Source organism: Symphalangus syndactylus, chromosome 8 (assembly GCF_028878055.3).
Source record: "Symphalangus syndactylus isolate Jambi chromosome 8, NHGRI_mSymSyn1-v2.1_pri, whole genome shotgun sequence".
NCBI classification, from domain to species: domain Eukaryota; kingdom Metazoa; phylum Chordata; class Mammalia; order Primates; family Hylobatidae; genus Symphalangus; species Symphalangus syndactylus.
In genome coordinates this window covers 68,524,823-68,539,876 of record NC_072430.2, presented here as the reverse complement: position 1 = coordinate 68,539,876, position 15,054 = coordinate 68,524,823, and the positions used below count along the sequence as shown (strand labels likewise).

The following is a 15,054-nucleotide window of genomic DNA, read 5'->3' as shown; positions in this document are numbered from 1 at the left end:
AGCTCCTTAAGATTAACCACTTATCAGATATATGGGTTGCAAATGTTTTCTACCATTCCACATGTTGTCTTTTTACCCTGTTAATTGTTTCCTTTGTTGTGAGGAAGCTTTTGAGTTTAATGTAGTCCTACTTATTTTATTTTATTTTTGTCTGTGCTTTTGGTGTTATATCCATGAAATCATTGCCAAGACCAATGTGTCATGAGAAGACCCTTTGCCAAGCACAGGGTCTTTGGCAAGAAGGTGTCCTAAATCTCCCTAAAGGCTTTGGTAAGTCTGGTTCCTCCTGAAGTGCAAGAAACTTTCAATTAGTTTCTGTTGTCTTACGAAGGGAATTATTGCTGAATTGGTGTGTTTGTGGGTGTTTGGAGGGTCCAGAACTCTCTACTTTCCCTTGTTGCTTATATCACTCAGTTTCATATATTTACCTCAAGTAAAACACCACGTTTGAAGAATTAGATGACCTATTTTAAATTATTTTGATTTTTTTTAATTGAGATAGTAAATCTTTTTTTTTTTTTTTTTTTTTGAGACAGAGTCTCTCACTGTAGCCCAGGCTGGAGTGCAGTGGCATGATCTCGGCTCACTGCAACCTCCACCTCCCAGGTTCAAGTGATTCTCCTGCCTCAGCCTCCCAAGTAGCTGAGATTACAGGTGTCCGCCACCACACCCGGCTAATTTTTTATATTGTTAGTAGAGACGGGGTTTCTCTATGTTGGTAAGGCTGGTCTCAAACTCCTGACCTCATGATCCTCCTGCCTCGGCCTCCCAAAGTGCTGGGATTACAGGCATGAGCCACCGCACCCGGCCCGAGATAGTAAATTCTTATATACAAATCTGGAATATACAGTAAATACATGAAGCATTCTTATTATTATACAAACTTTATTTGGCTATTATATCTAATTTATGTTCATTTTCTATTTCTTTAAATTAGAAAATAATTTACTCAAGGTTTTGTTTCTAAATTTAAAGTTGCATTTTATGGCATTATCGTAATCCTTAAATCAGAAACAGTAAAAGAAAAAAAACAAACTTGAAGGGAAGTGGAAATTATAGTTACTACAGTTTTTTCTCTTCTCACTATTGATGGAATCACAATCTACATCTTTTTTTTTTTTTTTTTGAGACAGAATCTCGCTCTTTTGCCCAGGCCGGAGTGCAGTGGCACTATCTCAGCTCACTGCAAGCTCCACCTCCCGGGTTCACGCCATTCTCCTGCCTCAGCCTCCCGAGTAGCTGGGACTACAGGCGCCCGCCACCGTGCCTGGCTAATTTTTTGTATTTTTTTAGTAGAGACGGGGTTTCACCGTGTTAGCCAGGATGGTCTCGCGGTGGCTCACACCTGTAATCCCAGCACTTTGGGAGGCCAAGGCGGGCGGATCATGAGGTCAGGAGATCGAGACCATCCTGGCTACATCTTATAAATCTAGTGATAACTGTAGCTGTTGTTATTTTTGAGCTATGTGAAAATAACACACATAACAACTGAACACTCCTTAAGCACTATGTGAATAAGTAGTGAAATGAAAAGTAAATGGACATGGATCTTAATGTAACTGCACAATCAGCAACCTGCAATTCATAGAAACTAAGTGTTTTTTTTTTCATTTTATTTTTTCTATAACCGTAGTTCTCTTACCATTGGGATCCTCACAAAAATTATGTGAATTTCTTTTTGGAATCACTAAAACTTCTGTCAGATCTGGAGTAAGACTATACCCGAAAAAATCAGCATTCAGTATGACTTCCACCTTCTCTTCTGCCCGCTTCCTGGACTGACATTGTATGACAACTACAGGAGAGAAATATTTCCAGTTAACTGGACTTGTAGGTGATATGATCATTCTTGAGATAGAAGAAAGTGAACTATGGCATAAAAATAAAACTGCCTTTGATATACTTTGACTTGTCATTGCATCTGGCCACATACACACATACACACACACATTCATGCAATATCTACATCAGTTAACATTTGGGAAGAAAATATGAATATTAAAGTCTATGTAAAAATAGCACAGGAAAATAAATCTGTAAGATATATACTAGATTATAAAACATTATATTAGGATATAGAAATTTGATTTGGGAACTGATGTAGTTAGATCCATAACTCAAGGGGCAATTGTAAATGCATGAATTTTTCCCCTTTTGAAATATATGTTCATTGTGATAATACTAAACTTCACTTTTATAACAATACTATAGAAAATGCCTTCAAATAATTTAAAAAAATAAGTTCTGTAACACTTATTTTGCAATATTTTAAAAATATTTCATTAGATTCACTACGTTTTTACATGTACCATGAAATTCATATTCAAATTAAATATTTAAAATTATTTTTTATTTACTTTTAAGTTTATAAAAGTTACCTTTTAAACACATTAAAGTAAAATTGTAATGATTTAAAATTCAAGTTAAATGTGATTACATATTAATTTAATGTACAGAATTAAATATGTATATATAAATATATTTCATATGTATTAAATTCCAATATTTTATCATATCCAGTGATGAAAAACTTTGTCAGCAATGTTGTGAGAAATCAAAATAGTCTGTTTATGTACAACTACTAATTATATGAAGAAGGAATATCAATGTATTATTTTGACATTAGCTCTATAACCATGTGTACTGGAGTCCACATAAATAAGAATATTATTTCTCCCAAACATATAAAATGCTCTACTACTGTCAAGTCAAATACACATTGAATATAGGGGAAAAAGGAGAATCATAATATAAAAAAGCTTGTGAAATGTATTATGTTATGATTCTGTGGCATCAATAATAATATATTCACACAAACTACAAAATTAGATGATGTCCTCAGATGTATGTGTTTTCACAATACATATATTTGTAGTTTAAAATACTATAATAAATGTAAATTTTATTCTAAAATTTAAAAATTTATATTGAACATTCTGGATTTAGAATGAGTATGTGAAATGTACAATAAGAATACAATGATATATATAAATTAAAAGGTTTAAAATGGCTAGGAAAAACTGTACAAGCTTTTCTGGTTATAACTATCTTCAGTATCAAGGCATTAAATCAGAAATTAATGTTATCAAAGTTACAATTAGTATCATGTCACTGGTTGTGTCCTAGAGGGCCTTAGGAAATTAGTGCTCTGACAATGTATGGATCACTCAATCACAATGAATTCTCATTTCATTGTCTTTACAGTGTGACAGGTAGTAGAGCATTTTTCCAATTATCTGGCCCAATAGACAGTAGTAGATAAGAATGCACAAAGAGAAAATGTGGCTTAAAGAACAAAAAAGTATCCTGGGTTTGAGAATAACCTGAGTGACAGATACATAAAAAAGAAAAGAATTAATAAACTTTGCTAATGATATAGGTGAGCAGGGAAAGCAGTAGGTTATATCCGATGTTACTAGGAACAAAAAATGGACTACACAGAAAGTAAATGATACGTATTTATAAAATCACACCCACTTGCCTTTCGAGGGCATGTGTAGATAAAAATAATCACCAGCATAGATTTTAGATTTTGGAGAAAATGATTTAATAACTAATACACACTCTATTTCAGAACACTAATGTTACGATAGGTTGTGCTAATCTAACACAAGCTATTTACAGAACTCACATTTAATTTAAAAATCAAGTAATTACCAAGAAAAATGACTCAAAGAAAAATGTTCTAGACCATGTTTAACTGTCTTTGAAGAAAAATTTGCAAGAAATCTATGTTTTTGTGTTCTCATAAGCGTGGTTTTTGACTAAAACTTTGGCTTTAAACCTTTAATCTGGATAAAATGAATCTGTCTGCAGTAGACTTGAGCAACAGTATTATTAGCATTCCAACAGAGTACTGTCTAGGGCTTATTATATCACTTTGATCAGATGACTGTGTATTATAAATTTTAAGCAGTTCAGCTCTATCGGAAGTATACAATCAACTATCTTCTGGAAGGAAATAAAAGAAATTTTATGACAAGTTTGTGAAATATTCTGAAGATAATTTAGAATATTTAAAATATTTATGTGTTGATTTTTTAAAGTCAAGAATAAAAATGCTTCAAGTAAAATAAATGACATTTGTGGTCACAGGTATTACTATATTTGTGGATTTTTACTCCAGTTCAAATTAAATTACATAAGGAAAATTGTAGTCTTGATCTTCCTTTACAACCAGTGTATCTGGGGAAATGCTTTACTTACTTACAAGCAAAACTTACTAGTGTCTCTTCTTTCTAAGTGTGGTGATATAATTACATCAGTGGAAGTCTAACTCTTTTTCATTTACAAAGATTGGTATCGGAGGGAGAAAGAAAAGGCAAAATTTCAAGACTTATTTTAACTCATCTGTGTTGCTAAAGGGAGAGATTCAAAATAAAAGTATTCCTTTGCTTTGCAGAGCAATTCAGTGCATCTTAGTGATGCAGAATGCCATCTAGAGCCGGGTAAGAGGTCTGGATACTAAATATCACTGGTTATATGAGAGAAATTTTGTTTCTTAGGCTGATCCTGGGAAGGCAATGGTAAAACCAAGGAATGCAAAAGAAGTGAGAAGAGTATTGAGGAAAGAGAACACACAGAAACTTTAGAGAAGTCTAGGGTATGTCGAGGCAAAAAATAATAATAATAATAATAAAAAGGTCAATGAGAAAAAGAAAGGCATTTAAGGGCAGAGATTTTATATTGTGTTTATTGTGGCAAAGTAAACCTTCCTGAAAACTTCAGTACATTCTGACTGGTTTGGGAGAACACCATAAAGTTTTATGCTTGAGACAATAATGAAGGGATCCGCATCTCCACAGCGTAGTTCTTAGATGAGATCGAGAGTTACACAGAAGCCGAAATAGGATGACTAAAAGTGACCTGAGAGCAAGTATACCTGAGAATCTTACAAATCTAGTGCAGAGCTCTGTGGAATGAAGGAGTCTGAAGTTAATTTGATTTTAATTCTAGCTGATATCTGCATTTCACCAACAGGAAGACAACAAAAAATAGTGTGGTTTTGTGGGAAACTCATTGGACACATTGGGAGAGCATGTTTATGTCATAGAATTCCCATCAGTAGGACTGTTCACATTACTACCTACTTTCTCTGGACTCCAAACAAAAAAGAAATGGGAATAGAGAATATCTAAGGTCTCTAAGAATTCTGGTATTGTCTGACTCTAATGTATACCTACCTGGAGGAGATTTAGGAGGTGGTGCTTGTGGGAGTCCAACAATAGGGTATATCCAGTGTATTGCTTGGATTTCTTCGCTGTCGATTCCCATAATACTAATTAGAAATTAAAATATTAAGAGGGAACAAAAGGAGAAACTCCATATTAACAAAAAGCTTATTATGTATTAACTTTATGGTATTTTAGTAAAGCTTGTAAATTCAGACTTTGGTAGAGAGAAACTGATGAAAGAAAGAACATTTTCTGCAAATACTGATTTTATAAACATTTCAAAAAAAACCCTGGAAAATCATCACAAAGCAAACTGTAATGAAACCATCATGAAATATAAGTTAAAATTGAAGAGCTTTTTTCCCTACTTTAATGAAAGGTACTACAGCCCTCTTGGGATCTATTCTATATCGGATGGGCAAAGCACAGAACAAAAACTGCCATGAAGTACAGTACTTCAGAATTGTGTGAGGCATTTATTTTCAGAAGATACTACTTAAAAGAAAGGGGGCATTTGTCCAAATATTTTAGGTGCATCATACACCATTAGGAGCACAGCAATATTAGAAAATGTTTATAGGCCAGGTATGGTGGCTCATGCCTGTAATCCTAGCACTTTGGAAGGTTGAGGCAGGCGGATCACTTGAGGTCAGGAGTTCAAGACCAGCCTGGCAAACATGGTGAAAACCCATCTCTACTAAAAATACAAAAATTAGCTGGGTGTGGTGGCACACACCTGTAATCTTGGCTACTTGGGAGGCTGAGGCAGGAGAATTGCTTGAACCTGGGAGGCGAACATCAAGATCATGCCACTGCACTCCACCCTGGGCAACAGAGTGCGACTCCATCTCAAAAAATTAATTAATTAATTAAAAAAATGTATGGTCATTTTTGAAGTTGGGATTTTTTTCATTAAAATGAAAGACAAGACATTGCAGGCAAGACAGGTTGAGCATGGGGCTCATGCAAAAGAATAAGATCCCATCCTTAGAAGGTCTTCAAGCTTCTTTAATGCATTCTTGTAACTGTTTTGAAATTCTTAATAGTTTTTGAGCAAAATATTAAGTTTGCTCATTCTCATTTTTCACTGAGACTTAAATTTTATGTAGCCAACCTTGACTATAAGAGTGGTGAAAATGCATGGTAGAATGGATAGTAATGGGCCCACAGCAAAAACTGGCAAAAAATGAAGGAAAGAAATATGCACATGTAGGACAAAGAAAATTTATTTTTAACTAAGATTTCCACATTATCATTTAATTAAACTATAAGAACAGAGAACACATTTAGATTTTGCACCATTATTGAATTTTGCTTAACTTCCAGCTAAGCAAGAAAGATACAAGTAACTTGCATTCTGGCAATGGCAGAATACCTCTAGCCATGGCAGCTTCATATGATGGATGTCATATCCACCTGGCACAGTGTGAATTCCAGTATCATGAATCCACTTCACTCAGACAAGCTGTTTTAGGTTGTCCTCTGTATACTGATTATTTATTATGTTAGCCGTCACTATTTTCCATGTCAGAAAGGAGTTCCTTTGCATGTCTCTGACTTTGATTCACTGATAATGATACTTAAGATTAAACTTGTTCATCACTCTGAGCTTCAAATCAACCATTAGGTATATATATATGTATATATTATTTTCTATATATTGTATACATCCATATAACAAATATATTTTCCTCCTCTGAACATATGAATTTCAACAGTTCAGAGAATATAAAATCATGAGCTTGACATTATATACGTATAACATGTAAAAGAAACCTAGCATGTCAGTGGCTGTCAAAATAAAATTATTTTCCTTCGACATCTTTATTTAAATGTTACCTTTTAAATTCTATATCCAACTCATCAAAATTGTCAATAGGCCAATATTTTCCATTTGCTTTCGTCATCTCAATAATAACCATTGTTTTGTGTAATTTCATAATTTGAGGTATAAATAACAATGAGATATCTATATTTCCTTTAGGAGGCAGTGCAATTCCTGTAAAACACACAAAAAATAATTTTTAATATGGTAAATATTAACAGACTATAATAACAGGAGAAAGTAATCACCTAATTTGATTACTGATTATCAATTTTTAAAAACTGCTTCTGAACAAAAAACACATTATGCAAAATTATAAGTTCACTATTTTACCTTAGATGTCATCAACCTTATTTTTAAATTATTATTATACTTTAAGTTCTGGGTTACATGTGCAGAACATGCAGTTTTGTCACATAGGTGTACACATGCCATGGTGGTTTGCTGCAGCCATCAACCCGTCACTTACATTAGGTATTTCTCCTAACGTTATCCCTCCCCTAGCCCCCCACCCCACAACAGGCCATGGTGTGTGATGTTCCCTGCCCTCTGTCCATGTGTTCTCATTGTTCAGCTCCCACTTATGAGTGAAAACATAGTGTTTGGTTTCCTGATCTTGTGATAGTTTGCTGAGAATGATGGCTTCCAGCGTCACCCACGACCCTTCAAAGGACATGAACTCATCCTTTTTCATAGCTGCATAGTATTCCATGGTGTATATGCATCACATTTTCTTAATCGAGTCTATCATTGATGGACATTTGGGTTGGTTCCAAGACTTTGCTTTGTGAATAGTGCTGCAATAAACATACGTGTGCATGTGTCTTTATCACAGAAGGATTTATAATCCTTTGGGTACATGCCCAGTAATGGGATTGCTCGGTCAAATGGTATTTCTAGTTCTAGATCCTTGAGGAATCTCCACACTGTCTTCCACAATGGTTGAGCTAATTTACACTCCCAACAGTGTAAAAGCGTTCCGATTTTTCCGCAACCTCTCCAGCATCTGTTGTTTCCTGATTTTTTAAAGATCACCATTCTAACTGGTGTGAGATGGTATCTCATTGTGGTTTTGATTTGCATTTCTCTAATGACCAGTGATGATGAGCATTTTTGCATATGTCTGTTGGCTGCATAAATGTCTTCTTTTGAGAAGTGTCTGTTCATATCCTTTGCCCATTTTTTGATGAGGTGGTTTGTTTTTTTCTTATAAATTTGAGTTCTTTGTAGATTCTGGATATTAGCCCTTTGTCAGATGGATAGATTGCAAACATTTTCTCCCATTCTGCAGGTTGCCTGTTCACTCTGATGACAGTTTCTTTTGCTGTACAGAAGCTCTTTAGTTTAATTACATCCCATTTGTCAATTTTGGCTTTTGTTGCCATTGCTTTTGTGTTTTAGGCATGAAGTCTTTGCCCGTGCCTGTGTCCTGAATGGTATTGCCCAGGTTTTCTTCTAGGGTTTTTATGGTCCTAGGTCTTACGTCTAAGCTTTTTTAAAAGACACATTTTCCTAAAGTAACAAGTTTCTCCTGAAGATGCCAGAAGAACTGAGGAAATGTTGAAAGTGATGGCTGAGGTTTCCCAGAGTGATAAAAGAGCCACAAAACCCATGAGTCTTTTCATATCTTACCACATTTTGCAGAGGATAAAGTACAGCAATTTTTGATCCTTTATTTTCTCGTATATGTTTCTCTAGACTATAACAGGTGCAAGTCTCTGCTTAAAGCCCCCAAATTACTGCCACTAAAAGCTGTTAATTTATTTAGCTGATCCATGAGGAAAGCCAAAGCTTATCTGTGAAAGAAAGGGGCATCTGCTCCTAGTTGTGAAAACCAGAAGACAGAAACACTGACAACATTTTCTTGTGGTCCAATGGATTAGAATTTTTCAACATTTACTATGCATAAGAGTCACCTGAGAGACTTGATAGACATGGAACCTGCAGAGCCTTATTCCAAGAGATTCTGATTTATTTAGGCTGAACTAAGGCCCAGGAAGCTGCATGATTAAGTAGCACCTTACAGGATCCAAAGGCAGGTGGTCATGAGAACTTATTTAAAAAAAAAAACACAGAAACAAACAAACAAACAAACAAACAAACAAAAAACAAGTTACCTCTTGGACAAGTTTCCAGAGGTTTGAAGAATGTTAAGCTTCAGGGCATTTGTAACAGTGAGGGTTTCCAAGCCTATGAATATCTACATTTAATGTAACAGTGCTTTACAAGATAATAGACGATTATTGACTACGCTCATTTTTTATTCTGTTGTAAGACTGATGATAATCAAAGTCATTTTTTCTCAAATAAAATTATTTTTTTAAACTATTTAAAACATCACAAATGGAAATTAAAAATGGCCCCTTTGCAAAGCTTTCCAATTCAAAATTCTTGTAAATTTTCAAATTTTAAATGTTATTCCTTGAGGAAATTAAAACATTCTAAGGCCTAGTAACATTGCTAATAATAATCAATAATTAATATAATTAATAGCTAATATTTGTTGAGTATTGACTATATTCAGGCTCCGTGCTAAGTATTTTTATACAACAATTTATTTAATTCTCAGAAAACCAGCATAAATTAAATGCTTTTCTGTTTCTCATTTTAGAAATGAAAAAATTGACACAATTTAGTTAAATAACTTGCCCAAAGCCCCCTTGAAAGATTGTGTTGTTTACTAAGATAACTAAACCAGGGGTCCCCAACCCCCAGGCGGTGGACCAGTAAGAGTCTGTGACCTGCTAGGAACTGGGTCGCACAGCAGGAGGTGAGCAGCAGGTGGGTGAGCATTACCACCTGAGCTCTGCCTCCTGTTAGATCAGTGGCTGCATTTGATTCTCATAGGAGAGTGAGCCCTGTTGTGAACTGCACATGTGAGGGATCTAGGTTGCAGGCTGCTTATGAGAATCTAACTAATGCCTGATGATCTGAGGCAGAACAGTCTCATCCCAAAAAATCTCCCCCGACCCTGTACTGCATCTCTGGAAAAATTGCCTCTCATGAAACTGATCCCTGATGCCACAGAGATTGGGGACTGCTGATCTAAACAAAGTCAATTATCTTCAACTCTGTTTTTATGAGTTCTATATTTTCATGAATCGTTGTATGAAATAGATAAAGTTAATTAATATAAACACACTTCCTAAAAAAATTATACATTATGAAGGTCATTACATTTTATATACACAGAGATATTTGCAAGAACTTGTAAAATGTATTTGAACCCAACCTACTCTTTTGTTTTTGACTAATATTTTTATTTTGTTTCTCAATTATTCTCAGTACAATAACACAGATTTTCTATTGTGACTTTAAATCTATAAACTTCCCTTCAAGGTAATGAAAGAGTTATCTAGATGACTACATATTTCACAGGTCATAAGTGCAAATGTTATTAAGAGTATAGTGTATGGAGATTTCATTATGTTTAATTTCAGGGAAACTATGGATTAATTCATTTTAAAATATGTTTGGATAAAAACAGCAAAGGCTAACTCAAATAAACCATGCACGCATCCCCAAGGAGATAAAGTTTAGAAATTATAACTTAGCCTTACAAAGATTACATTATTACTAAAAAAAAAAAAAATTACCAGTAAAATTAAACCTAGGCTTTTAGTGAAGATAGTGTAAGAAGTCAAGACAGATAAAAAAAGAGTAGCTCATTACTTATACCATGATTTTTTTAACGTTTAAATTGAAAGTATAGAAAGATGATGTCATGACAAACATGCCCATTTTATTAAAAATCTAGTACCCCATTTGTGGTTGTATAACTTTTTTACCAAGCCTACAAGTAGAACTGAAGTTCATTATTGAATTCACCACAGGTTTCTTTAGCTATTATTATACCCTTGGAAGGGTAAGAACCACTCTGTAATGCTGTTAACTTCCAAGAAATCACTGAAAATTAACATTGAAAAGAACTTTGAGAATGTATCAAGTTCATTTTTCATCTCACAAATTAGTTTTATTTTCTATGGTTTTCCCATTGCCCTTCACAATACTTTGACTATGGACAGGAAAGCTGTTCTTCCTTCTAATTAAAAATTTATCATTGATGGGCATTTGGATTGGTTCCAAGTCTTTGCTATTGTAAATAGTGCTGCAATAAACATACGTGTGCATGTGTCTTTAGAGTAGAATGATTCATAATTATTTGGGTAAATACCCAGTAATGGGATTTCTATGTCAAATGGGATTTCTGGTTCTAGATCCTTGAGGATCAACCATTGTCTTCCACAATGGTTGAACTAATTTACACTCCCACCAACAGTGTAAAAGTGTTCCTATTTCTCCACATCCTCTCCAGCACCTGTTGTTTCCTGACTTTTTAATGATGGCCATTCTAACTGGCGTAAGATGGTATCTCATTGTGGTTTTGATTTGCATTTCTCTAATGACCAGTGATGATGAGCTTTTTTTCATGTTTGTTGGCTGCATAAATGTCTTCTTTTGAGAAGTGTCTGTTCATATCCTTCACCCACTTTTTGATGGAGTTGTTTTTTTCTTGTAAACTTATTTAAGTTCCTTGTAGATTCTGGATATTAGGCGTTTGTTGGATAGAATACTGACCATGGAATACTATGCAGCCACAAAAAAGAATGAGTTCATGTCTTTTGCAGGGATGTGGATGAAGCTGGAAACCATTATTCTAAGTAAACTAACACAGGAACAGAAAGCCAAACACTGCATCTTCTCCCTCATAAGTGGGAGTTGAACAATGAGAACATATGGACACAGGGAGGAGAACATCACACACCAGGGCCTGTCAGGGGGTGGGGGAAAAAGGGGAGGGAGATCATTAGGACAAATATCTAATGCATGTGGGGCTTAAAACCTAGACGACAGTTGATAGGTGCAGCAAACCACCACATCACAGCACATGTATACCTATGTAACAAACCTGCACGTTCAGCACATGTATCCCAGAACTTAAATTTAAAAAAGAAATGCCATGAATTACGTATCAACAACAACAAAAAATCTACCCATGTTTTCTTCTAATACTTGCATGTTTTCATTTTTATAGTTAAATATTTGATCCATCTGTAATTTACACATGTCTGAAGTGAAGAATTTATCTAATGTTATTGATTTTTTAATATGGAACTAATTACCAAAAAACACACTTATTTAAAAGAGTATGAATTTGAAATGCTAGCTTCATAGCATTTCCATATATATTTGGGTTTATTTCAGGATTTCCTAGAAGTTTGCTTTGGTCTTTCTGTCATTTCATGTGTAAGTATCACATTGTCTCAATTACAGATGCTCTATTTTCTAGTGAGACTAACTGCTTTCTTTTCCAGCTCATTTTTAAAAATAATATTTAAAACTTGCAAAGAACAGTTAGCTTCAGGGAGCAGTCTGGGGTGGGGAAGCAAATGGTATTTTTAATGCCATCACCCTACATTTATACATCAGTTTAGGGATATTCGAAATTTTTGTTCATCCATACCTACCAAAGAACAAAAACATACCATTTATTTTTCTTATTTGAGTGCCAACCTCCTTATATAAAATGTTTCTAGGTTCTTGGAATAGGTTTTCAGCTAGTCTTAGTTTTCAGTGTTACTAGAAGTTTAAACATATCTTCATATGTGTTTACCGGGAAGCTGGAAGTAATTACATCAGTTGTTTGTATCTTCTGACTGGGAAATCAAGCTAGTATAATGATTATATTTATTAGATTAAGTAATCTAATAAAACATAAACTCAAAATGTTTGAGCTTTTTTCTTTCTTTTTTTATCCATTTCCATACAGTAACTACATAATTTAACTATAGATAGATTTATTATTTTCCGTTACAGTCATCATTCTTTTTTTTTTTTTTTTTTTTTTTGAGATGGAGTCTCGCTCTGTCGCCCAGGCTGGAGTGCAGTGGTGCGATCTCGGCTCACTGCCAGCTCCGCCTCCCAGGTTCACGCCATTCTCCCACCTCAGCCTCCCGAGTAGCTGGGACTACAGGCGCCCGCCACTGCACCCAGCTAAATTTTTTTGTATTTTTATTAGAGACGGGGTTTCACCATGGTCTCGATCTCCTGACCTCGTGATCCGCCTGCCTCGGCCTCCCAAAGTGCTGGGATTACAGGCGTGAGCCACCGCACCCGGCCTTACAGTCATCATTCTTAAAGTTCAACTCTACTAAGCATCTGGGGAAAATATGCATATTTAATTTACATAATTTATTTTACACATGTATATATATTTTAAAAGAGTTATACATTTTTTTTGAGTTTTAGAAACCCTGATAATAAATCATGTTTAGTATCTCAGGAATACTAAAAATAGTGACATTATTATTATTATTATTTGTGCTTTGCTTTTAAAATCTACTATAGCCCAATTACAATTAGCATTCAAATTTTATTTGGTGTATATTTTAAACTGCTATTTTGATTGTTCTTTTGATTAAAGGTGTTAGAAATTTTTACCCTTTGATTTCCTATTTGAAATATGGGAATTGTACAGTGTTTTCATAGCTATGAGGTTTTCTGTCTTTCAAGAAAATTTTCTCAAGATAGTAAAGTGAACATAAAACTAATTTTAGTAATAAAATTATTTCATCTTGGGCAATTCATTTTTCATCACTTTAGTTGTATTACATTTCTGCTCCCATTTTTTAATAAACTGTGCACAGTTTCTAATAATTACTGTGGCATTAGAAATGGCCCATGTCAGATAATCCAAGAGACACTAAGAAATATTCTAGCCCCGGCCAGGCGTGGTGGCTCACGCCTGTAATCTCAGCTCTTTGGGAGTCCCAGGCAGGCGGATTACAAGGTCAGTATATCGAGACCATCCTGGCCAATGAGGTGAAACCCTGTCTCTACTAAAAATACAAAAAAATTATCTGGGTGTGGTGGTGCATGCCTGTAGTCCCAGCTACTTGGGAAGCTGAGGCATGAGAATCGCTTGAACCCAGGAGGCGGAGGTTGCAGTGAGCCGAGATCGCACCACTGCACTCCAGCCTGGCGCCAGGACGAGACACTGTCTCAAAAAAAAAAAAAAAAGAAAAAGAAAATAAATATACTAGCGCCGTAAGTAGTACTATTATTTTTGTTTTAGATACGAATTCAAGTTTTTTATTTTTAATTAAGAATACTAGTTTTTATTTTTGAAACATAAAGTGATCAAGAACGTGACTTTTCATTAACCATTTTCAAACATAAAATTGATGTATTTTTCCATTTGAATACTTCGCATTTCCAGTAGTTAATTTTTTTTTTATAAAAATAGAACATAATTACTCTATTGGTGGTTTGAAGGAGAGTCCCATCCTGTAATTGGTTCTTCTTAGATGTTAGGGGCTGAATTGTGCCCCCAACATAAAAATTCATACGTTGAAACCTTATCCCCAGTACCTCTTAATGTGATTGGAGGTTAGGCCTTTAAAGAGTTAAGTGAAAATTAGGTTATTAGTGTGGGCTCTAATCCAATATTACTGGTGACTTTTTAGAAGATAAAATTTGAACACAGAGAGACACTGGGGGCAAATGCACTGAGAAAAGACCACAGGAAGACACAGCTTGCCCAGGAAAGAGGCCTCAGAAGAAATCAAACCTGCTGACACCTTGACATTGGGCTTGTAGCCTCTAGAACTGTGAAAAAGTAAATTTCATTTAAGTCACTCAGTCTGCAGCATTTTGTTATGGCAACCTGAGCAAACTAATTCATGAGATTATCTTTTCTTTTCATATATTATCCCAGAGTCTGTGGCATGGATGTCATTAAATTTACTTACAGAGATTCTAACTCCTTGCAGTCAAAACATAGGGCAGATAGAAAAACATCATCTGACTGCCATTTGGTTGTTCTGATGATGGAAAAGCTAGGGATGAATCATTCTCCCTTTCCTACCTATACTCCCTTGACTGAATGAGAGTATCTACTGAATAGTGAGAAGGGCATTTAAGGGATTGCATTTTTCTCCTAAAGAATTAGAGACTGTTGCTGTTCTACCCTGTTAATGTTTCATAGAGCTAACTAATGTTTGAGATTTAATAGAAGGTTATCCACATAAGACACTGTCAAAGGAAATAGTATAG

At 34.8% G+C, this 15,054-nt stretch overlaps 1 protein-coding gene across 1 annotated transcript in view; it reads right to left on the bottom strand.

The window, feature by feature from the left end:
- Positions 1-15,054, bottom strand: part of LOC129487942 (cilia- and flagella-associated protein 47) — a 477,840-nt gene that overhangs the window by 31,256 nt on the left and 431,530 nt on the right. The window contains exons 58-60 of the mRNA XM_055289494.2: positions 7,014-7,173; positions 5,184-5,278; positions 1,643-1,795 (exon numbers count right to left, since the gene is read on the bottom strand). Of these exons, the coding sequence (XP_055145469.1) occupies positions 1,643-1,795; positions 5,184-5,278; positions 7,014-7,173 (408 nt within the window). The remainder of the gene's footprint in view (positions 1-1,642; positions 1,796-5,183; positions 5,279-7,013; positions 7,174-15,054) is intronic.